The sequence below is a fragment of the Leuresthes tenuis genome, unplaced genomic scaffold (genome assembly GCF_036924035.1).
Source record: "Leuresthes tenuis unplaced genomic scaffold, fLeuTen1.0.hap1 SCAF_2, whole genome shotgun sequence".
NCBI lineage: Eukaryota > Metazoa > Chordata > Actinopteri > Atheriniformes > Atherinopsidae > Leuresthes > Leuresthes tenuis.
In genome coordinates this window covers 8,320,426-8,345,486 of record NW_027325356.1, presented here as the reverse complement: position 1 = coordinate 8,345,486, position 25,061 = coordinate 8,320,426, and the positions used below count along the sequence as shown (strand labels likewise).

Sequence of the window (25,061 nt, the reverse complement as noted above, 5' to 3'; positions counted from 1 at the left end):
TGTGTTGCACATGTAAACATTGTGATTTCAGAGACCTGAACAGGGTGTAATCCTCTGAACAAAAATATTGTCATAATGTAAAAACCTGGTCCTGTATTAATCTCTTCTGATAAAGATCATAGTAGGTGAAATTATGAAAAATGTAATACAATTTTCCCTTGTGTTAAGAATTCCAGATTTTCTAATGACCGTGAATACAAGGTTATGTTGCACATAACCTCTATGTTCTTAATTTAAGGATTAAATCAGGGATGTTCATGTAAAAGCACATAAACTAAATTGGGAGTGATGCTGAATTTAATTCCACTATGCTATTCGTATGGGTGAGAAAAACATAATGTAGAAGACCTGAAACTAATTGTTTTTATTCTGAAAGTGACCCACGGATTGTAATTTCAGTCAGTAGTCTGATTTGTTTGATGTTTTGAATAGATATAAAATGCTCATCACATTTTCCCAAAGTTCAAATTGATGCATTTAAATAGCTCATTTCATCCAGCCAACAGTCCAAAATTCTAGCCCCTACAATTAATATCATAAAAGATGAAAAAAACTTGCAAGTTATTGACATCTGTGAATCTGAGATAAATTACGGGTTGTCTAAGATCCGTCTGTTGATTTATTAAATCGATTTTCAACCAATCATTTTAGCTCTGAAAGAAAAAGTCAAGACAGATCCGAAAGGCCTATGAAGCTGGCTCGATGTCTGTCCTTACCTCCCCCCTTTCCCTCCTCCTCTCCAGAGTCGGTGAGAAACACCCCCAGTTCTGAGCCCCTCCCTCCAGCCACCGCCTCCTCCCAGGCCTCCTGCCCTTCTGAGATCCTGGCCGACCCTGAGGGCAGCTACCATGGATCCACCACCACAGAGGAGGAGGCCAGCTACTCCAGCAACCTTCCCCCACACCGCTCAGCCCACCCGCACGCCCACGCCCACCCACTCAAGAGCTTTGCTGTACCTGTAATCCCAGCCTCCAGCCATCCATCATACGAGTCACCCGCCCTGCCCAGCACTCCCCTGCTCACTCAGACCGGTAAGCACTCACATCAAACACACTCAGCAGAGCTGAGCTTTTATCACTACCTAAGAGCAGCTGTTCACCTCTGATTTATTAGAAGCAACTTTTCCTCCAAGTTGTCCTTAATTGAATCCACATTTGCATAATGTGGAAATAATCAACAATTTACCAGAGTACAGTAATATGGAGCACAAACTGTATTTTGTCACGCAGAATTGAATTTTATCTGCTCTCATGGATGTTTTCATCACAAGGCCATCACTGACTGTAGAAGTTTTGTGACTTTTTATCACCCAGGGCCTCCAACTCACCCTCACGTTGTGAAAACAGCCTCCATTGGAACACTAGGAAGGACACGAACACCGATGGTAGTCACTGTGCCCAACGCCCCCGATGTCCCAGAGACCAGCAAGATGCTGGAGGATGTAGACAGCGTGAGTATAGCACCTCACACGGGCAGCCAGTAGCTATGCAGTGTGTCTTCTTTTCAGGCCTGATGATGGTAAAAATTTCATATTTATTCAGTCATGTCTTTGAATTTTATCAGCCACACATCGCACTTCCAAATCCATGTCAGGTTTTCTTTGGGCACTGGATTGTAGAGTTTTTGTTAGCTGGACTTGTTGTAACCACATTTTCTGTTTGTTCTTTCTCTCTTTTTATTCTTTTCAACTTCAATCTCACCATTTTTTCGTGGTATTGTCGGCTGCCTTTTGATCACTTGTTGACTTTTAACAACTCATCTTAACAAACCCATAACTGGAATGATTTAATTTTTGTGATCTGATTTTTTTTTTTCTTTTTTCCCAAAAATTGATTGGCTGTTGCCTGCCTGTTGGTTTTCCATGTTTTGCTTTTGTCTGCTGCCTCTTCATGTTTTTGTCATTTATGGTGCTTCAGTCTCATTGACCTATCCCCCAGCTCAACTCACCCCACCCATGCAACTTCCCAGTCCTCTGTGAAAGATCCCTGACTGACCCTTTCCTCCTTTCCTCTCCTCCTTTCTTCTCCTCTCCTCTCCTCTTTTCCTTCCCTCCTCCTCAGGTGCTTGCCTCCCTCCCCCCCTGCCCCTCCCCCGCCCCTCGCAGTAACCCTGTTCCTCTCCCCCAGAGCTACGAGCCCGACGAGCTTACAGAGGAGATGGCCCACCTCGAGGGCCTTATGAAGGACCTGAACGCCATCACCACAGCGCCATGAGCATGCACTCACTGCAGCGTGCACACACAGACACACTTTCGCTGGCACTCACTCACATATACACAACCCATTCTCATATCAAACAAACACACCCAAACCTAAACCTTCTGGAGCCAGAAGCTGGTGGACACAAAATGGCTTCTTGTGCCCACGGAAACTCTTTCGTCCCCCCGCAGAGAGAAAAAAAAAAAAAAGAACCTCCAGACTGAAACTTAGGAACTTCTTTCGGCTCCCCTTGCTCAGTCTCAGGAAGGAGATTGCCATCAGAGGGAAGAGAAGTGAGACGCTTCATCTTTATATGAAGAACCATTCTCAGAGACAATGAACTTTTTAAATGTTGGTCGCTTTCAACCGGAAGATTGTGAATTTTTTTCCTCAGCAAAAATCTGTACGGTAGGCCTTTGTGCTGAACGCTCGCTCAAGATGGTTGATTCAATGTCATGTCAAAAGGAGAAAGTCCAAAAATATGCCTGTTTTGATGTTGGTGCTCACGCAGCACAGTCTACACACAGTGTTTGTTTGATTAGTGTTTTCTTTGTGCATTTTGTATATCTATTGGGCCGTTTCAGTGAAGTGAACAATGGATATCAGCCCCCCCCCCCTTTGCAAGCCTACATTCTTTTTTTGTTTTGCTTTGCTTTTGCCCCATTGTGTCATATATTGTGCCATGACTTTTTATTATTTTCTATGTTATTGTATTATTTTTTTTACACTCATATCCTTAAGAACATGTACATATGTTTTGTTTTTTTTTTCCTTAAGCTGCCTCATTCTTTTGATGTTTCCCATTGTTTCATTATTATTATTTGGGATGAAAGTGGGATTACAAATGAGCCCCGAAGCTCAGTTTTCATATCAACAGGGGAGAGAAACCTGATGTGTTTCTACATTACATTCTTCTCTGGCATTTTGTCGCCCACTTTGTACATTAAATTGCTTTTCAGTCTTTCCGTTTGTCGTGGGAGCTCCATTTTAAAAGCCTTACCAACATGTTTGTATGTTGGACCGTGGAGAAGATTCGGCCACACGCTGCTTCTGTTGCAGCTTTTGCATCGTTCTGCGGGACTTGACAGTATTTCTTCACAGGTCAGGGGTACCTCGGACTCAGGATGCTGGCCCCCATCCCACCCCTCTGAAAGGTTCAAATCAATCAGCTCCAACTCGCAAATTATCTTTTATAAGAGAGGATCGATTGTATGTGTGTGTTTCCAAAAAAAAAATTTGGTTTCAGCCATCTGTTATGTTGAACCACGTGGGCGTTTTCCTGCAGCAGTGTTTGCTGTTTGGTTCTTTTCCTTTCTGCTGACGCCACACCATGGTTCTTTTACAAATCTTATAAGATGCAAAGATGTTGGCCTTTTGAAGGGGACTCCCAGATTTTTTTACATGGTAGATTTTGTATGAAGAAAAAAAAAAACAGAAGCTTGATCTGTACACACATCTGCTGTAAAAAGGAAAAAAAAGTTCATCTAAGAAACTAGTTTTTCATTACCCTCTTACCCAAAGAAATTTGTCATTTGCAATCATAGTAATTTGCTCTACTTTTGTGAATACCATGTTTCTCATAAATGTACATCGTCATGAATGTCAGTATAACTGTAAGAGATTTTAAACTATGGAGACAAACAAGGAACAAGTTTCGGGGCGAAGAAGAGTAAAAACAAAGGTGGGAGAAAAAGGACCGGACTCCATTTGGGAAATGATCTATTGAGTTGTAAACAGTTGAACCTGTATTGCACTTTTTCACAATTTTTGGAAAGTACATTTCTTACATATCTTGTGTTTTAAATATCAAAAGCTGTTTGTGTAACGTAGTGTCCTAGGTAAGCAGCAGGCAGCTGGTCTTGTTTTTTATGTTTATTATTTTTTTTGCTTCAGAGATGATATGAATCGAGCAGCCGAGTTGTTTCACTCAGCAGCTCACGATGAGGAATTCTGTTGTTTTGCTTGTTCATGTACAGAGCTTTCTTTGCTTTCTGTAGAAGAAAAAGAATCTGTGGCTTTTTAAAAAATCTCGAAGAAAATGTTTGAAAAAAAAAATGTTTTTTTTATTGGTGCTCCTATACATTGTGTATACAAACTATTATGAATACTAACAAAGTAAATGTTTCTGCTCGTCTTCTTTTCATCAAACACAAGGAAGTTGACCAACAGATATTATTATGCTATTTATCAATCAGCAAAGTGCAAAGACAGACTGCTCATTTACCCCACACCAGAGTACAAGTGGGAAAGTTGAGAAGAGCAGAAATAGTTGATCAGTACTCTTAAGGTGATGTTTGAACAAACCAAACAATTCTAATATCATCATTTTTACTTCCCTCTTCAAATAATTAATTGAATAACTGAGAAATAAAATTTTTGTCAGTAAGTCCTTTTTATTTTTTAAGGTCCCGTGTAAAGTACAACCATTAAAGTTTCATTTTAGAGCTTTTTCAGCCTCTGTATTTCAAAATTTTAAAATTAAAAGCCTCTTTAGTACACAGGCGCTGCATTTTGGAAAAGGTTTTGTTAGCTTAAGTTCTGGAATTTCATGTCTTCTCACTTGGCTCTTAGTTGGCAACAATCTCCAGGCCTGATGCAGCTGGGAAGTAATAAACTGCAACACATTTGAATAAAACACGACATACATTTTAATACAGTAACTCAGTGTTGCTGTGCAGTTTCATGTCAGACTCCACATCTCGAGGTGGAAAATCATGTGGTTATGAGAAAGCTTCCCCTCATTACACTATGACATGAAATATGAAGAGTTTTAGCCAAAGGTTTAACAGTTTTGCATACATTCTGACATCATGACAGCAGATCAGTCTTTTTTTTACATTCCTGTATATGAAGGGAACTTTGAATCCTTGTATACATGGCCCTTTTCACCAACTCCGCATTAAGGCAGAAGAAGAAATTATCAATTTTCCAGATAAATTGTGAACATGAACAGAGTACGAGAGGCTTCCCTTTCAGGTAAGTCTGTCTGTAAAGGTAAAGTCAGTTACTGGAAGACTATTTCTTCCTTGTCAGTTAGATAAGACATTCTGTCATTTGTTTCAGGATTATATCTGTGTTTTAAAGCTGTGGCTATACTGATGTAAAAACCCATTTTTTACTTTTAGTGGGCATACTGTTTAGATTTGACTTGATTTCCGCAGAGCAGCAGCGTTATAGAGACAATATTCAACACTATGGTAACAAATAAGTTCTCTCTGTTTTGTTGAATTTTATATAATTTTTCACATGTTTTGATATAATCTGAGATAACACGAAGACAACAAAGATGATGCAACCAATAAACATTGGAAAAAAACAGCTTATCAACTGGGCTTAAATGTATAGCAAACTAAAGGAACTGCATAATTTGGAAAGAATATATTTAGATAAAGAAATTTAAGTTGGTGTATAAAAAACTCAAAACTGCCAACGTAAATTTGTAATTCTCAGAATTAAATTCTTTTTCACTATCTGAATATGAGCTTGGCATAACCACAAAAAACATTTACCAAACAAAGATGATACAAAATGAAAGCTTCCTATACATACATAAAGCAGAAAACATTGTAGCTGAGCGACAAAAAGTGAATAGTGATGTATACATGATTAAATGTAGTTTTTCTGATCATCTAAAACTAGATAAAGTTTTATTTTATTTTTTAATTCATACACAGTGAACTTATTTGTATTACCAGAATAGAGGTGTACTGCATTGCAGCGACACATCCTCTAGAATGAATTACAGAATCATGTTTGTTAAAAGTTACTGTAGTTACCAGTGTGTTGAGAGTATTTGGTTAAAAACTACCTAGTCTTAAACCAAAACTGCAACTAGGTGTGAAAGTTGATGTGTCCACAATTAGGAAAAAGGTTTTCTCAAATATGACCTGTATGAGAGGAAAAAAGTCTTTGTTGTGAAAAATGACCACTGGAGCAAAAACCACAGCTTTCCAAAGAATACATAAGACGAGGCCTTGTGGAATAAGGGGGGGGGGCTGTCACATGAGGGGTCATATTCTTTCCACACAAGAAATAGTCTAAAATAAAATATCGTAAATGAAAACTGTATCTGTAAACATTATCCACTCCATGATAATAAGATGTTTGCTGGTCCAAATGCTTTAAAATAAGCTTTATTTTTCAGGATTGTATTTTTATTAAAACTAGACTGATGCACTCAACGTGTTCATTTTTTCCTGAAAAACATTTTTAGCCACTTAGAAAATATTTTAAAGCAAAGACCAGTGTCTGATGTGGTTTTTTTTATGATTATTATTTTTGTATTTTTTTCATTCATACATACATACACACTAGCACGATGTAATGAAGAAATGGCTGTAATGTAATGTGATGTGATGACCAGCAGGGGTCACTGCAGCCATGCGCCTTAATCCCATCACTTCCGGCGGGACGTCAGTGGCTCCCACAATACAGAATATGGCGGCTAGCTCGGATCGGAACCCCCCTTCTTTCCCTGCAACAGAAGAGCCGGAACCCGAGCTGTCAGACATGGCAGATGGGGACAGCGACGAGGGAGAGGACATCTTCGTTAATAAGGTATGTTTCCAGCTTTGTCACGCCTGATTTGTAGGAACTTATCTGCATTCTGTGAGCGACTCATAGCCTGAAAGTTAGCCTCTTTATCTGATCAGACCTGCATTCATGACTCCCTTAAAAGCTGAGAACCTCTGATCAACAAACAAGAAATGTCGGGTTTGCCATTAAAGCAACGGAACTAGTTTAGAGGCTTGCCTGGAGTTAGTTTCAATGCCCGTTTTGAGCAGTTTTGACCTGTAATTAGTTTTTTTTTTTTTCGGGGGGGGGGGGGGGGGGGGGGCGCATTGTTTTGAGCGTTTTGGCCTGTCATTTTCTTGAAATGTTCATTTTGAGTCTGTCTTGTTTTGCTGTCCAGTTGTTTGTATCGTGCTTATAATTTTCCCTCGAGCAAGGTTCTCCTTGATTGCTGTCCAACTTACAGTACGTGATTCCACTTAGCCACCATCTTATTTCCGTTTATCTGTGTCAGTTATGTGGTCCGCTGAGTCCAGTCCCCACCCCCCTCCTCCTCCTCTTTGGTGTTTGTGTGGCTCATTAAAAAACTCCTGTCTCCAGAGTAATCCGGTGTCTGTTAGTCGAGGAGTTTCACAGCCGGAGCGACTTGATGAAGAGCCTGCAGATCTGTTCAGTGAAGAGGCGGCCAGTACAACTGCCAAGTCCAACGGAGTTCACTCCGACGATGACAACGACCTGTTTGCAGGTGTGGACACATTTTCTGTCAGCTCAAAACAAAAAGCTATTATATTGCTGCGCTAGTTGGTCTAGGGAAAAAAATCTAAATCAAACGTGTTGTGAGATTGTTTGTTTAAATCTAGGCTCGTGCTAGATCTCTGAATTTTAGGGTTTTCTATAAAAGTACATAACAAAATAATTGTTTTCTTCTCACTTCTTAGATTAAGATAAATCCAACCTCAGATGAACAACATCGCATGACATATTACACTTTGCCATTATCTCATTATTCATTTAACAAAAACAAATTTAAGCTCAATAAGCAATGTGTGAAAAAGTAAGTACACCCCATACTGCTTCTATAGTAATTAAGAGGGTAAGTAGCAGAGGTTAGCACAGGTGCTGCTAATCTGATGTACTTGATTAGATGATGATTCGCAAGTTTGAACACCTCTATAATTGCTTAAGTTTTGGCAGTTAGTGTGTATTAACACAATGTCAAGGAGGAAAGACGACAGAAAGCTCAACGGACAACGGTTCCTGCTTATCAATCTTGGAATTTTTCAATATCATTTTCTAGTCAATTTGGAGTCCATCATTCAGCAGTGAGAAATATTATTTACGCATCCCAGGATGTTCACCCCAAGGACAGATTGTGCAGTGCTCACATGTTTAAGTTCATGACAGTACAGTTAGAAAAAGATAGGGCAAGTCTGGCTTTTTTTGGAGGAGTTGCAGAAGAAAGCCTCTCTAAAAAGAACATGTCAGCGCAGCTTGGGTTACATCTGAACATCGACAAGACTCCTGGACAATATTCTTTGGAAAAACAAGACCAAAATGGAGATGTTTGGTCATAATGCACAGTACATCAACACAAACACCTCATGGCAACTGTCAAGCACAGTGGTGGAGAGTTGGGATGTTTTGAGCTTGTTTTGGACTCACAGGACCTGGACACCTTGCTGTCATTGAGTCCACCATGAACTCATCTGTATACCAAAGTATTCTAGAGTAAAATGTCAGGCTGTTTGTCTGACAGCTGAACTGGGCCATGCAACAGAAAAATGATCCCAAACGCAGCAGCAGATCTATAACAGAATGTCTGAAACCGAAAAGAATCAAGGTGTTGCAATGGTCAAAGGTCAAAGCCCAGACCACCACCTGGTTGAGCTGTGCATAAACTAATACCTGCAAACTTTAATGAGCTGAAGCAACATTGTAAGGAAGAAAGGACGAAAATTTCTCCACAGAGGCTGATAACGTCATACGGAAAACGATTACTTCCACTTAACTGCTGCCAGAAGTGGTTCTGCAGGCTGTTCAGATATGGGGTGCACTTAGTTTTTCACACGCTGCTTCTGTGAAACACATGACAAATGAAACAGACCTACTGACTTGGTCTCTGACTTACCATGATAGCTGTAATTATGTGTTTACCAAGAATTTTAGCTGCTGTGATTTCAGAATAGGCAGCAGGGTTCTTTAACGAATGAATGATTTAAAATATTAATTTAAGAATGATTAATAAACTCAATGATTTCAAGAGAAGAACATAATCTAAAGAAGAACATTATTGTGACCCATTTTGGGCAATTACAGCTTTGTGAAATGATTTTGTGCAATGATTCATCTGCAGTAAGTTGAGTGTTAAAGTCTCAAAGTATTCAACAATGCTAACACTGTAATGGTGTTCTTTTCTTTCCTCAGAGGCTCAGTCAGATTTAAGCACAGACGAGTCTGGCAGCTCTGCTTGGAAGGAGTTCTCACCTGGCCCTCGGCCCATCTCCTCTTTCCCTCGGAGCCCTGTGGCTCTTCAGCCCACCTCCTTGGAGCAGGTACAGGCCACACCTGAGCCAGGGCTTTCCAGGAAGCTGGAAACAGTCACGGGATGCATGGTTTTATATGGCCAACACTGTAATTGCCAATTAATGCGTCAGCTGCTGCCAAATGTTCAAGCTGAGTTGTGTTCAGATCTTGAATTGTATTAATACTGTCTTGTTTATTCCAGTTGGAGGAGGAAGAGTCCAACGATAGCTTTGATGTGGATGTTGCTGTCACCAACCCTGAGAAAATCGGTCAGTTCAGTTAAACTCTTACTTTGTATTCTCTGTATATTTATAGAGATGTCTTGATTTACCTTGTAGAGTTATAGCTCATTTTAGCAACCAAAATTCTTTAAAATGAATCTAAATCATTCTCAACGTATCCTGGATTTTTCTGTCCATTTTAGGAGATGGCATGAATGCATATGTGGCCTACAAAGTATCAACCCGGGTTTGTATTTAAATTTGCGTTGTTTTTTACATTTTTATTATTACACGACTCTGGTTCTCTATATTTCTAATGCCCATTTCCTGTGATTTGTACCAGACTTCCTTGCCCACGTTCAAGAGTAAGACCTTCTCTGTAAGGAGGCGTTTCAGTGACTTTCTGGGTCTTTATGAAAAGCTGTCAGTGAAGCACTCGCTCCACGGCTGTATCCTTCCACCACCACCTGAGAAAAGTGTCGTAGGTGAGCAGCTGTGTCCATATTATTTTGATTTTGCTTTTTCTTGCCTTTTTGTGTATTTCTGTCTGTGTATATTTACTTGATGACTGTCCTTTGAACCAACAGGAATGACCAAGGTGAAGGTGGGAATGGACGACCCATCATCTGTGGAGTTTGTAGAAAGAAGAAGAGCAGCTCTAGAGAGGTGAAGATTCATACAGTGATCGCTTATTAGCCACATTTAGGCCATTTAGGCCAAGTGCAAATACATGTATGTTCCTTCCTTGGTTTAGTTTTTGGGGTGCATGGTTTTTTAAATGTTACACGCTTGATCAGGTAAACTTTTCTTTCTGTAGGTATCTTCAGCGAGTAGTATCCCACCCCCTTTTACTGCAAGATCCTGACGTCCGTGAATTTTTGGAGAGAGACGATGTGAGTATTTTAAGTTTAGAAAACATGTTTATTTTGATTTAATTTGGTATTTACAGGAGACATTATGCCCTTTATTCCAGAAGTTGACTAATGAAATGTCTGTGCCATGCATTTGTCAAAAACACACTGGGACACTAGCGCATCTGCATTCAGAGCAGTGCATTTTAATGTGTGGAGTGAGCCACCCGACACACTCTCTGCCCCTCTCTTCTGCAGTGTCTACCTCTTCTAAGACTGGTATCACTCAGTAACCTGAGTGCTTACACCGGCACACACCAAACTGATAACTTCACTGGTAATTTTTTTCTCAAATACTTACATTTCCCTCAGCTGCAGTTTGGCCATGGACAGTTAATGTTCATGTTAATGCACCATCTCTTCACCAGTCATGCTTTGAACTTGCCACAGAATGTGACAGCCAGCTGGTAGCTTTGTACTCGAATAAAAACAATCACGTGATAGTTAGCTCATGTTAGCTCATCCCTCATTTTTACATGGTAATAATAAGAACTTTTACATATATAGGCAACAATGAACTGATGTTTTATCCAGTCAGGGTTGTGCAAGGTCACATATCACCAAAATTAGTTTAAGTTCGGTTAACATGGATCAAAACTGAACAAGTGCATGTTCACAGTTCATCATTTGAAATTTTGAACAAAGCTATCAATCCCAAAATGAACTTGTTCACTCTCATTTCTCACTTTTTTGTGGTCCCCTGACTTATCCTCCTTATATGGTGCATGGTGCTATGGAGTACTGGAAGGTGGACCCCCACTGCCATCAGATCAGATACCACATTTATCTATTTTATTTCTAACCATCAAGATACTCAAAATCAGATTACTATTAAAACAAAAAACAACACAAAAACATATTTCAGTGCATAACCTACTTTATTTGATCAATTTTACACAGATGAAATCATGTTAGTGACAAATTCTTCAGTCTCATTATTAATATCACACAAACATCAACAGCAGGTAAAAAACCTTTTAAAAAAAACAACTGTCAGCAGCAAAATGTAAAAGATGATAACAGATCAGCAGCTGTGTGACAAAATCTGGTGCAGAAGCACCACCTCAGATAGAACTTGGGGTTGGTGCATGACACACAACAGAGTTGGTGAGCACACAGCTGTTTGTGTAAAGACAAAATTAAAGTTCAGCCTTCCCAAAGTTCAATGTTCCCAGCACAGCAAATATATTCCAAACTGAACTGTAAATGAAAGAAACGCATAACAATTCATTTTGCACCACATCTCTGTGAGTGACAGGTGACTACGAGCGTAAAACATTACTAACACTGTCCAGCCAATGATATGATGCGGTTCACATGTATTTACTTTATTTACACGTATTTATGCAGCCAATCAGCGTCATTAAGAGCTATGTTAACAGCCCTCTAGGCTCTAGTATGTGCCACTGTTTTGCAGGTTAGCGTATAGCTAACAGTGCAGCGAAGTTAAGACGGGTAAACACTGATAGTGCTAAGCCCTTATTATGGTGAAACGAACAGGCAGTGGCACACCCACTTACCAAGCCAAAGTTAAAACACTGTGCTTGAGGAATACTGCAAGAGAGAATCCAGTGAGAACAGAGATCCAGTGGCACTGCTACAAAAAGCTGAGCGATTGAAAGTTCAAGGCTACTCTCACTGCTCTGGGAGGTGTTTTGGGCGAGCTGGCACAACTTGGCCTTACTTTTAAAATTACTGCTTTAATTTGATTATTTTAATAAGCCATGAAACTTATTATGATGTCAGGTTTTGGACAGGTGTGACAGTGGCGTGGCCACAGTGTGACGTAGCTCACAGTGGTCCAAGGAGTTCCTCAGGGAGTTTGGGTATATGTAAATTAGAGGGGACATTGATTACAATTGCTCCCCAAATAATTTTTTACCTCCTTGACATTCAGCTGGCAGACGTCATTTGTTTTTAAAACTTTTTTTTATTGCCCTCTTCTGAACCTCTTAATCTTTTGTTTTGGTACCCCACTTTTTTGACAGTTTCTGCCTTGATGTCTGCCATTAGAATCTTGCTGCGTAGTTCTGCATGTATGTAACTGCACATCTATAATTGTCCTAATGTTAGTTGTATATACAGTATTTATACACACAACTGGTGCAGAAATCATACCAAGGTCTTTGGCTTCTGCTGGAGTGTGCACCTGTGGGGTGTGTGCAGGCACGATGCAGCACGACACGTTCACTATCAACAAGAACATTGATCAATGCCGTGCGCGAACGCTGCGTTCACTTCACATTCATCAGATAAAAACTGTTTTGTTCAGTTCAAAGTTCATAGAAAATATGAAGACGGCTCAAGAACACGCTCATTTTAATGTTTTCTTGCACAACATTGCCAGTGAAGGGTGGGAAATTTGGAATTTCCATTTTCTGGAATTTAAGGAATTAAAAGTCTGATTTTCTAGTTGAGATATAAAACATTTAGCAAAGTCCTGGTAAAGCATTATGAGATCATTTCTTTCTTAAGTGAATTATATGACTGCTGATGAGAATTTGCTATTAATAGAAAAGCAAAAGGTAATAAAGAAATATTTTTTAAAAAGAGTTCAAATGCGTCACGATTTGAACCTGATGTTTGGAGGCAGTAAAGATAAGGAGGAGAGATTTTTCTGCTTGGAGCTGGGCGTGTCTCACTGAATGAGATACTGTCACACCAAAGGTGTTCCAAAGTGCCAAGGTTGTGTGTGACTGTTTCTTTTTATCCCTTCAATATTATGTCCCCTTTAAGAAGTGAAATAAAACTCCTGCATTTTATGTATGTAACCCTTTGTAATTATTTATTACCAAGGCTATTCACATGCCACCTTCTGTGCTGTATGTGTTTGTTTTCAGTTGCCCAGAGCAGTGAACACCCAGGCGCTGAGTGGAGCGGGGTTTCTCAAAATGATCAACAAGGCTTCAGATGCTGTCAACAAGATGACCATCAAGATGAATGAGTCTGACACTGTAAGAGGACTCTGGAGGAAGTGTTTGCAGTGCTCAAACTGTTGCACATGTGGTCTGCATCTGGAAAATAATTTTCACATTTCTGTCATAGAATTAGAAAAATCCATTGTGGGATAAACCGTTTTTGAAAAAAAAAAAAAAAAACACGAGCAGCAATGCGGTCTATGTCCAAATATAGGATTAAGAAGAGTAAAGTGGACACGATAACTCATGTAAAGTTTTATTAAACTGCACAGTTATAATTACATTTATCATAACCAAATCACAAAAATAGACGGGGCCACCATTCTAAGTACGATGGGGTTGTTTGGCTTTTGTGTTTTTCTTTCTTTCTTTTTTTGTGTTATGATTACATATTCTCTTATTTGTGTGTCTCAGTGGTTTGAGGACAAGCTACAGGAAGTGGAGACTGAGGAGCAGCATCTGAGGAAGCTTCACGCTGTGGTCGACTCCCTCGTCAATCACAGGAAGGGTGAGTTACATGTCCCTTTCCTGACTTGTGTCTGAAAATGTTTCCTCTGGGTAAAAAAAAAAAAATTTTTACGTTGAAACAAGTAGTCTGATGGAGTTTTCTGTTTCCTCTCAACACCAGAGCTGTGTGGGAACACGGCCACGTTTGCCAAAAGTATGGCCATGCTGGGAAACTCCGAGGACAACACAGCCCTGTCACGGGCCCTGTCCCAGCTGGCAGAGGTGGAGGACAAGATGGAGCAGCTGCATCAGGAGCAGGCCGCTAGTGACTTCTTCATCTTTGCTTTGCTGCTTGGTGACTACATCCGCCTGCTGGGTGCAGTGCGGGTAAGCTGACAGCTATTCAGTAGAAGAAAGCAAAGAGGAAGAGCAGGTTAAGATGCCAGGAATAGAAAAGTTTAAGTAGTTCCTCATACCGAGGCTAAAGCATAGCCAAAACATCACTTGAATATTTTAAGTCGCCTTTGTTTAAAAATAGGAACAACACTAAGTGTTTAAGGCTTTGTAAGTGTTTGGAGTTTTAAATTATGAACAGGGAAAATACTCATGCCCTTAACTGGTTTCCTGCTGCCTGTTCTTTGTGTTGTTACTAATTTGAAATGGGCGTCCACAGGGGTGTTTTGACCAGCGCATGCGTGCATGGCAACGATGGCAGGAGGCTCAGAGCACACTCCAGAAGAAGAGAGAGGCCGAGGCCAAGCTGCTGTGGGCTAACAAACCTGAAAAACTGCAGCAGGCGAAAGAAGAGATCACTGAGGTAACAGACGCAGGGACCACAGAGTTACTGCAGCTCAGTAACTTTTAACTTCATTTAATTTATGCTTAGTCTGAGCTAAAAGATTAATTCAGTGTAATGGTGCCAAAAACTCAAATGGCTACTATTTTAGTCATCACCATTTGTGTATTATTTTCACTGGTTTTATTTTTCAGTTCGTTACAATCCTTTCCATTTCAATGCACTCCTGTGTAAAAAGTATTATCGGACAGATGATGTCGACCTTCAGCACCAGCAGCTGATGTGTATTAACGTGCTATTTTAAAGAAAATGAAGAGCATTCCTTTTGTCAATGTAACATGTTGGAGAATATGAAGAATTCTGACATGTTTGTGTTTTTGCTCAGTGGGAGGCGAGGGTTACTCAGTATGAGAGAGACTTTGACAGGATCGGGATGACTGTGCGCAAAGAGGTTCTAAGATTTGAGGTATGTTGAATGAGGTTTCCTGCTCTGTCGTCTCATTACATCAATAAAGACGTTCAATGTTTTTTTCTACATTTAAAAGAATGCTGCATTCTCATAATGTTGCATGTATTTTTCACCTTGTCTACACGTGCATCTTTTCTTACACTTACATTACAAAGAATAACTTTATTATGAGAGTGTAGTCATTGTAACAGACATTACAAAACATCTTGAAATGGTCTCATGGGCTGTCGCTTATCCTGTGCTGTATGTGGGACTTTTCTTTTGGAGAATGAGATGGAGTTTCTGAGCATGAAGTGTATTATGGACAGGTTTAGTGTTAAGAGGAGACATCTTTTCAGCCATGCTAGCTGTATTGTTCAGGGATTTGTAATTTAGCAGCTTCTGGATGGGTTGACTTGGAATTTTCAGTGATGTTAATATTCCTCTGTAGACTCGAGTGATTTCCCCTAACTTCTCCTGTAACACCATAATGAGATTAGAATGAGTGGCTTTCATGGGAAATATCTCTACAGCTTACACCACATGGCTATGTTTTAAAATTCTCTTCTATTCATCCTATGCAATTGTACTTTTGAATACATTTTGTAATGACTGTGATTAAGACCACAAGTTGAAACCGTATGGTCTGACAATGAAGGTCTTAACGCTACAGCTCTTGCCAGTTTTGACCTCTTCAGAATTACACCCTTCTCCATGCAACGTGGCAGAGGGGATGTTCTGCAGAAGAAAATTCCTACAGCTGTTGTCTGATTGCTGCAGAGCTTGAAACATGACTACACTTTGTCTTTACAGAAAGAAAAAGCCAAGGACTTCAAGAGCCAAGTAATGAAATATTTGGAGGCAATGCTGCAGTCTCAGCAACGGGTAATCTTTGAATTATACCAAGTATTATTCTCAACATGTACAAAAGTTCCATTAAATACTGACTTGTTATTAGTTGTCACATGTTATGTGTATTTATTGATATGTTAAAAGCTCTTGAGTGTCTTATTCTCACTATTTTCCTTTTCTCTTGGCCTGATTTTATTCCAGTTTATAAAGTTTTGGGAAGCATTCCTGCCTGAGGCAAAGGCGATAGCTTAATAAAGCAGGAGATTTTCTTTTTTAAAGACCCCAACTGCCTTTTTTGAACACTTTACCTCTTTACCAGCAGCCGGGAGGACAATTTTGCAGCAAACAAGAAACTTCCATCCATTTTTTTTGTCTTGTCTTTTTAATTAGAGTGTATTCTCGTTATCTTGTACAGGAATTTGATATAAGCTACCACATTTACACAACATGTCTTTAGCATAATTCCTTGTTTATGTTGTTGATCTAAAGATTATAACGAAGCAAAGTTCCAGCTGAGATTAACCTGTGAAACTTACTGTCTTGTCAGTGGGTTATATATTTGTATCTTGCTAAAAACCAGTATATTTTAGTGTTAACATTGAGGTACTGCCATATGTAACTTTGTTTATAGTTTACATTGGATGATAGGCATATGCAAACCATTCCACTCTAACAGATGTTGTTGATGGATGCGTGTCGGATCATTTTTTGATGCACTAAAATGAGATGAAAACCAATTAACAAGCTGCGTTTTACTAAAACACTAAAACTGAGGGGATTTTTACAGACGTGTTGTTTTGTTACCGTGCTTTTTGGATATTAAAAATCATTACAACGCAGACTTAACAAGGTCACAAGTTGAAGAGAGTAGTTACAAAAGGAGAATTGTAAGATGTAAGCAAGTTAAAAATGCAATCTTTGTATTGGTATTTTCTACAACTAGAGCCACATTTATTGTATTAATGAGTTTGTTTCACAACAGTTTGAAGTAAACTACTATTATGTCTATTATGTACTACTAACTATTATGTCAGATACTAAGACCTGAGGGAGCTATTTCAGAACTACTGCAGAGATTGTTTACAACCCAAGTAAATGAGTCTTGACATTTATGACATGTAATTCAATGGCTTGAATTTAACCATTAACCACTTTTTTGATAAATTGTTTTAACATTGAAACAAAGGAACAGACATTCGAGTGATATAGTCTGTTAAAATCAAATCAGCATTTCTTAAAGTGTAGTTATTCTGTCATGTCATATTATGTAAGAATGTGCTTTATTTTTATAACCAATTTGCTTTAGCAGACACATGTTCCTGTAAGTGTTACACAGGCTGATGTACAAAATAAAAGATGATTGATTTAAGTTTTCTGCTTTCATGCCTTTATGATTGTTGCACCACGAAAGGAAGCTATGGCTCAGTTTTAAAGTAACTGATGGGTTTTATTTAAAAGGTTTTGGCAAGTATATAAACAAGTTTAATCCCCCCCCTGTTTGAATTAATCCCTGAACTGAAGTCATTGAAATATTCGGGAAAAAAAACACAAACATGAAATATAAACAATTCCATACGGTTATGGAATGCCGGAACAGCTATGACGATGTTGGGATTATTTAACTATGGGATCCAAGGTAAAGAAAGAAATTTGAGGGTCATTAACTTATTTTGAATCATGGTTTTGGCTTGTGTTTTAGGGCTCAGGAGATAAAAGACGTGTTATCAGGACATTTTATTCTGAAAAACTGAAACTTGGACTTTCTAAACAAGAAAAAACACCCAGTTTTAAATAAACATTTCAAAAGGGTTTAAGCTCCTGTCACTTGAGCCAACAACCAAAAAAAGGAATGTTCTTATTTGGAAAGTGACTTAAACCTGCCTGATATCAGAGAGAATCGCCAGTTTTCAACACTCCTTTTTCAGTTTTGCAAAGTCAGGTAGATGCAGTGAACACACTCAAAGGTCTGGGCTCAAGCAGGAGGCATTTTGTTTACAAAAAATGTTAACAGATTGATTTTGTGATGATCAACAGATCACTACATGGACAAGTCGCGTCAGCAGACAGAAGCTCTGCAGGCTCATGCTTGAGTCTGACCATTGTCAGAGTCTTCAATGTTTGAATAATATGATTTATTCTAATACATTTGCCATCGGGCCTTTGTAGTTTAAATTGCTAGTAACTTGTATTATTATTATTATTATTATAATATATATTATTAATATACCATGACTTTGGAATTTGTGAAGCTTATAATTGAACCCTTGCATTTTGTTGACCTCACTGTCTTTTTGAGGCATGTGCAGTACCAAATAAACTTGTAAAAACTGTTGTAAGTAATGCTGTTTTTCAGACAAATATATGCTGTTTTTCAGATAAATATATACTGTATTCAAGCAGTTGTGTAAAAGCTATGATTTTTGCTCACAGCTGTTTTTGAGCTGGACCACAAATAAACTTTGGTTTGACGCTCATAAATCAGGATCTTAAGACACAGACTTGCACATGTGTGGTTTTACGATGCAGGAGAAATTAAGCCCAACATGATTATGCACAGTGGTTTGATTATTAATTAGCCATTATCAATGACCTGGAAGTGTGAGTCTTGAAGCGGGCGGTGCCGTTTTTCTACATCCGGTGTGTTCGAACCTTTCACGAGCAGCGGAGGCAGATGAAGAATGAAGCGAGCCGCTAACGGTTGTTAGCGTGAAACACCAGTAACAAGGAGAGCGTAGAAAAGCTTACATGAAACCTCAGGCACAGTTACTGTGCTTCTGACCTGAGGAATACACAAGCTTTGCCCCAATCCTCTGGATTCACCACGCTGAAGGTGAGCTTGTTGTTTTTGTTTTTGATGAGCTAGCAAAGCAACATTTAGTGGAAGGTTTTTGACTGTGAGCTAATATTCTTGTTGCTAACGAAGCTAATTTCCTTGTTGCGCTCGGTCCAGCTGTCATCCAGCCAGCGGTTGGTGTTCGGTGTTAATATGAAGCAAAGAGCGGGATTGGTTTTCTGTTTTTTAAAAAAAAAATTAAAAAAACCTCAATTGTATACGTTAAACAAGGGGAAAATCTATGTCGTAGGTTTTCACTGAATATATTTTAAGACAGACCAGTCACTGTGGCTAAGTAATGTTTTGCTAACGTTAGCCGTTAACTGTTTAGTCAGGTTTGATGTTGGAAAACTGATAATTTGACTTTTTAAATGTCTAAATCGTTTACTGATCGATTTGACCACCATTTATGATAGACTACTGAGGTAGGCTTTGTACATGAAACGTTGGCACACAGCTGCCAACTCGCCTCCTTGTTTTGATTCAACTGTAGGCCTGCTTACAAAGGATCGATCATCTTTATTTCAGTCCCAGTTGCTCCTTTTAAAAAACTTCTCCTAGATTGAAACATATGCCCATTCTTATACAGATTTTTAGGTGACAGTTAGTGATTCGCGGACAGGATGGCGGGTTTGGAATAAGATATTAGTTTTCGCATTTGACCAAGGCCCCCTTTCAGCCTCATCGTGGGCAGAATTGAATCAAAACACACATGGAAGTGGTGCACTTTTGATAATGCAAGGTGCAAATGTTTCAAGTAAAACTGGACCACCCAGTGATGTTGCAACATGTTCTGTTTCCGTTTTTGGTGACCAAACTTGCAGATAAGATATTGTCTCAAAGTGCATTTCCTTGATCAGCTGCACAGATTGTTGTTACAGATCAGCATGACACATGATCTGTTACTCACTTTCCAACAAAATGAGTTACCAAATTTTCCATTTGATAAGAAAAAAGCTGGGCTATTTTAAAAGCAAACTTAAACTCAAGTACACTGTTTACAGGTCTCAGCTTGGGTAACTCCAGGACTTCGGGACAGTTAGTTTGCGGTGTTGAAAATATATATTTAGATTTTAGAAACATCTTTAAGCTTTGTAGTTTATCCTGAGCACCTTTTTTTTATGTTCAAGTGAGATATAAGTTGTCCCTGAAAAGTTAGCTACATATTTATGGTCATGCAGTATTTATAAGTTCTGGGGAACAAACCCAGATAATTGTCATGGATGCTGGTGCACACAAAGACCACGTGTTTCTCATTGTAGAAAATCTATGTAAATAAACCTAGAGAGAAAATTGTGTAAATAATCTAACTTCCAACCACTTATAGTTCATAAGAGGAGAGGCAGGTGGTAGCTGGCACAGCCACAGTAGGAGTCTGCACTGTCGGCAGACCCTCCCCCCCACAGTCTGATCTTTCCACTGAAGGTTAATCACTGCACTCAGAGCCTTTATGCCTTTTGTAAAAACAAAAAAAGATTTCATTTCAATATATGCAAATTACCCAGAAGCACCACATTTTCACAAGAAACTGAAAGAGAAATTTGTAGATTGATGAAGGTTTTTGGAAGGGTTTCGGTGCCATCTTACTGTCACTGAAGGTTGAAAAGTGGTAATTAGCTTCAGATTTTAAAACCAGTCATTAACTAATTACACCACTTTGCAAAAACTCTTTAAAATACGTTGTTTTTTTTTAATCAAAAGTATCATAGAAATTGTGGCTGTGATTTTACTACGTGTTCGTTTTTATACTCTCCACAACACTGTAAAGTGATGCTGTGATAAAAGCTTGTTTACATATTCATACAACCATAAAATTCCCTGTTTTGTGATTCCCAGGGTTTGGTACATATTTTTAGAGAGATTGTTGGTTTCAATGTCGGACATGTGAGATCAACTTTTAACACCTGCAATCACAGCAACTACTTTTTGTTTTAATGCAGAATGAGCTTCGTCCAAAGCTATAAAGCCGTTGGATATTGTGACGTTAGAGAGGAGCCTTCTTCCATGGACATAAAGACACAATTGTTTAGACTGTGTGTCGGGTGTATTGGAATCGGTGGAATTTATTTTCCTTTGCACTTGCATGCTTGGCATTGAATTGAATTACCTTATCGTTTAATCTGTATGACCTCTGCAAATTGTTGGAAGAAGAATGAGTAAGAATCTTTACAAGACCATTAGTCATGTTTAGTGATTTTTACAGAGCAAGCTTGTGTCAAACGAACTCTGCTATGCCAATGAGCACCGCATCAGCCATTAGGCTGTGGCATCATCGATCTATACCCTCATCAAACAGGCAGCCACATGTATGACTTATCTACTCAACACAAACCCATCGTCACAAATCACAATCAAATATCTATTGACATTCATAAAACAGAACATGAACACAGTAACCGCATCTGAACTCGAGCTTTGTGTTTCTCTTAACACATTACATCAGGTCAATATCTTTAGTTTTTTCAGATTTAGGATCGAGAGCAAGTTTTCCTTTAACTTGGTTTTAATTTTCTAATTCCTTTTTGGGATGTAAGTCTGAAAACATCATTTCCTGTTATACCTTCGGTGTTGTCTAAAATAACTTATTACTTTAAATAAATGTTCACATTTAATCAAACTCGACCGTGGAAAATATGCTCTACTTGCAGAACAAATGTTAGGAAGCTTGTCCCAGCCAGTATGTACCGAGGTATCTGTTTGCTGTATGTGTTGTATAAAGAATGTGAACACATCAGCAAAGAAAAAGTTCAATAACAAATGTCTTGAGCTGAGAAAATCCTTGTATATCCTCTTAGAAATGAATTTCCTTTTATAGCATGCCAAAAGGTGTGTGTACTGAAACACTTCCTCATTTATCACTAGACATGGCACCTATACAGGGATAAGGGCTGGGGATTCCCTGCCTCACCTCACCTCAAAACTTAAGACGCTTTTTGTGTAGACGGCAGAACTTCACAGCAGTGTCTTCTCCACACTAACAGTCCAGTCCATTGCTTGATTTTGGTCTTCACTTGGCTCATTAGTAGGATCAAAAATGAATGAAAACTCAGTTATTGTAAACATGTCTTTGTAAATGCACATGAGATGAGAAAGAAGAAAAGCATTGACTCAGTTCCAGCTGAGACTAAACATTTTCCAAATCTAATAACTATTGTTATTTTATTGGGTGGCAGGACCTTTGGTAAGACTTTGGTAATTTACTTACTACTAACTACCAGAAAACAAATTTAAAAAGTACTTGGATCTCATGTACTCGGATAAAACCTTGACATCAGGTGTTGTTTATCTATCGCTTTATCTTCTTACATCTTTGCAGTTAATGGCTGCAGATCTTTTTTTACTTTCAAGTTTTGAAAGCAAACCACTTTAATGTTTTCTTCTCCATGCTAATCCTCTTGTTGGGCATGTCTGAACATGTTTAAAATGGAGTGGCTCTGTTGGTGTAATACTGCAGGTGAAAGAGGGATAGTGTAGAAAACAAGCAGCAGACTTTAATGTCAGGAAAATTTCAAACATATTAGCTTTTACTTAATAAAACACTGAACTCTTTTTGTCTCTAAGAACATTTTTATTTTGTCTTAAGAATTTGATTAAAGCAGAGAGATTGTGTCTGTTGGATCCTTAACAAAACATTCATGTTTAAAGCAAAAGAGAGGAAAAAGAAAAGTTTGCAGACATATTTAATCAATTTTAGTTTAATGTTCAATGTCAATACTCAAGCACGGTTAACCTGAATGTTGCTGTAACAAGTCGGAATAAACTAAAATTCCACTGCTATTAGATAAGTATAATTTTTTGTAATCAAATAATTTTGATAATTAACTCAGAATGGACAAGATAGAAGCAATTAATGTCTGGGTTGTGGACTGCAATGTATGTGATATAATCAGTGAAAATAGGGGGTGTAAATGGTTTGAAAAGAGCTTGACTGTCAAGTTTGTGTGTGTGTGTGTGGATGTCAAACTCTTCTTCACTCAGGAGCAAATCTAAACACTCATGCACCCTGAATTAGAAGTGATCACCACTGGTCTCTGCTACAAACCTGATTTTATAGTTGTGCTGTTCAGCTCCTGGTTTTATGTAATGGCAACAGTGCACAGTTGCCCTTGGGAGCAAACTAGCTGTCTTTGATGTTTAGATCTGTGCGGGCAATACTGAGCATGAGTCATCCAGAAACCCACACATGATACTTTGAGAAGCAGCCTTTCCATGCTCAGGAATTACAGCATTGTGATGAAAGCTATACTGGTTGTTTTTGTTTTGTTTTGAACCATAAACACGTCTGTTGATGGAAATATTAGCAGAATTTAAATCCACGTTATCAACGGTTGACATCCATCTTCTTTCAGTAAACAAACTTACTTAAGATAACAGGTAGAACAGGATATCCCAAAAGATTTACAACTGATTTAACATAATAGGTCATAGTGATTGCATAACAACACAACAAACGTCCTTTGTGGTCAGTAATCAGAGGGAGACAAGTTAAGAAATCAGTTAAGCTTCAGTGTATTTGTAAGCAGATGTGGCTTTATATAATTGTTCACACAATATTTTCTGATGGCAATGTCCGCTGGGCTAAAGCTGTGTGTGGTGAGTTCCTTTCATGATCACAAACCAAGACTTAAGCCTTGTGTTGATGTTCAAACTGGTTGCTGTGTTTTCAGTGACCACTGAGACTTGATTGCCATCTGCAACGATTGTACTCTGAGCCACCCCTGTCCCTCTTTAGCACTCTGCAGTAGTTTTAAAGGTTGTGAATGACGAATGGCCGTCATAAATGAGTAAAGTTTTCTCTTTTGATAAAGTTAGACATAGTAAAGTGTGACGTAAACATGTCATTTATAACTGTAATGACGCTTGAAGGCCAAGCATGGAGGTTTACTTTAATTGGTTCTTCAAATTAAACCAGTTGTCGTAGTCCTATTGGACTGCTGACCCTCAAAGAAACTCTGCTGATATATGCAACTCTATTTCTTTGTATTTATTTGAACCTAAACAATAGTGAAAAATTAAAGAAAGTACTTCATCATTATGAGCTATTATAGTTCCAATGTCCGCTTCATTTGACTTTTTGCATTTACTTTTTTTAGTCCGTAATCAATATTTTTAGATAAAGCGTTCGTGTATTAACGTAACTTCTTTATTCTTGCATTTTCTGTTATGAGAGTCAGGAGTAGGACTGCAACTAACAACTATTTTGATAGTTGACTAGTCATCGATTATTGAAACGATTAATAACGACTAATCGGTTAATTACTAATTAAAACAATTCAAAACTGAAAAAGAATGCATTCAAGCCATATTTTATCTTGACTTTTAACAGTAACTTAAAATGCTAAGAAGAGTGCGGCTGTAATGCACCAACAGTCAAATCAATACCAAAAAGTGAACAAGTGAAAAAGAATACTGCATGAATGTAACTGGACTGTGAAGTTGAATAATACAATTTTAATGTTGCACTTTATTGTTAAAATCCAAGACAACTCCGCCTATTTATAGCTAGCAGGCTACGCACGAAAAATGACGTTCAGCTCGACAGCGTGAAAAAGACGTGTGATGACGTAACTGACAATTATCGACAATTAAATATGTCAGCGACTAATTATGTTATCGATTTTTGTCGAGTAATCGTTGCATCCTTAGTCAGGAGGCTGTTGTAATGCATTTTAATCATCAACTTAGATCAGCCCACAGTTTTTACCTGTTCCTTAACCTAATATATTTAATAGGAATATTATTCTAACATGGGAGGCGCTTATATGTCCCATGTGCTGTTGTTTTTCTAGAGATTTAATGTCTTCTATCTCATGTTCTGTTTGTTACAGGTCTTCACCTTCATTCTGTGACAAATGTTGAGGCCTAACAGCTGTTAGAGGTTACCGGGTGAGGTCGAGCAGGAGTGTCTGTTAACTGCTCCAGATTCTGGCCCATGAGAGTGACTGTGTCATTCAGGTGTTGCCAGTGACTAGGGCTGTGGCTGTGGTGGGCCCGGCCCAGGAGGCCTTCGTATACATCACTGCAGGCCCCCGTTGACCTGTGCTGCACACGCCATGGATCAACAAAGAGACAAATATGGCGAGCGGCCGGCAAGGAGCACCAAAGTTTCTCAGGGAAGCCGCAGCGGACACTCATCCCGACCATCTGGCTCCTCGAGCTCCTCTGGGGTTCTCATGGTGGGGCCAAATTTTCGAGTGGGAAAGAAGATTGGCTGTGGAAACTTTGGTGAATTGAAACTTGGTAAGATGAGTTTTAAATTGGTGGAAATTTATACTGCAGAGTTTTTGGGAAATTAAATAAATTAGCAGATAAAAAAATGAATCACTTATAGAGTTGCTCATGCCAGTCTTAAGTGGTGTCAAATTTCCAAAAAGCTATCTAATGTGTGCCCATACTTTCTTA

The 25,061-nt window shown here is 38.8% G+C and overlaps 3 protein-coding genes across 21 annotated transcripts in view; all 3 read left to right on the top strand.

The window, feature by feature from the left end:
* Window positions 1-4,322, top strand: part of neo1a (neogenin 1a) — a 158,631-nt gene extending 154,309 nt beyond the window's left edge. For 7 of the 11 annotated variants that reach the window (XM_072380082.1, XM_072380080.1, XM_072380079.1 and 4 more), the window contains 3 exons: window positions 744-1,031; window positions 1,314-1,450; window positions 2,061-4,322. In XM_072380082.1, coding sequence (XP_072236183.1) covers window positions 744-1,031; window positions 1,314-1,450; window positions 2,061-2,213 — 578 coding nt within the window. In that variant the 3' untranslated portion in view covers window positions 2,214-4,322. Of the gene's footprint in view, window positions 1-743; window positions 1,032-1,313; window positions 1,451-1,916; window positions 2,022-2,060 lie in introns of those variants that run through there. The other 4 variants (XM_072380086.1, XM_072380083.1, XM_072380081.1 and 1 more) reach the window with 2 other exon arrangements.
* A 2,224-nt stretch (window positions 4,323-6,546) lies between these two features.
* snx1b (sorting nexin 1b) lies at window positions 6,547-17,195 on the top strand. 2 transcript variants are annotated; one of them, XM_072380075.1, is made up of 15 exons: window positions 6,547-6,746; window positions 7,311-7,455; window positions 9,135-9,262; window positions 9,436-9,502; window positions 9,658-9,701; window positions 9,798-9,939; window positions 10,042-10,120; window positions 10,272-10,347; window positions 13,206-13,319; window positions 13,698-13,791; window positions 13,912-14,117; window positions 14,404-14,547; window positions 14,912-14,992; window positions 15,788-15,859; window positions 16,028-17,195. In XM_072380075.1, exons 1-15 carry the CDS (start codon window positions 6,579-6,581, stop codon window positions 16,076-16,078), a joined length of 1,611 nt encoding a protein of 536 aa, XP_072236176.1. In that variant the 5' UTR covers window positions 6,547-6,578; the 3' UTR covers window positions 16,079-17,195. The 2 variants fall into 2 exon arrangements, with proteins under 2 accessions (XP_072236176.1, XP_072236175.1); XM_072380074.1 differs by having other exon boundaries at window positions 6,547-6,755.
* A 1,282-nt stretch (window positions 17,196-18,477) lies between these two features.
* The window catches only part of csnk1g1 (casein kinase 1, gamma 1), a 28,016-nt gene continuing 21,432 nt past the window's right edge, over window positions 18,478-25,061 (top strand). For all 8 annotated transcript variants that reach the window (XM_072380072.1, XM_072380070.1, XM_072380073.1 and 5 more), the window contains exons 1-2: window positions 18,478-18,656; window positions 24,488-24,899. In XM_072380072.1, coding sequence (XP_072236173.1) covers window positions 24,713-24,899 — 187 coding nt within the window. In that variant the 5' untranslated portion in view covers window positions 18,478-18,656; window positions 24,488-24,712. The remainder of the gene's footprint in view (window positions 18,657-24,487; window positions 24,900-25,061) is intronic.

Excerpts from the sequence above, each read along its gene's own strand:
- snx1b (XM_072380074.1), top strand. The coding sequence starts at position 6,579 with ATGCGCCTTAATCCCATCACTTCCGGCGGGACGTCAGTGGCTCCCACA. Across the intron at positions 6,756-7,310 it reads AGGACATCTTCGTTAATAAG|AGTAATCCGGTGTCTGTTAG; the intron begins GTATGTTTCCAG and ends TCCTGTCTCCAG. Across the intron at positions 14,118-14,403 it reads GCCTGCTGGGTGCAGTGCGG|GGGTGTTTTGACCAGCGCAT; the intron begins GTAAGCTGACAG and ends GGGCGTCCACAG.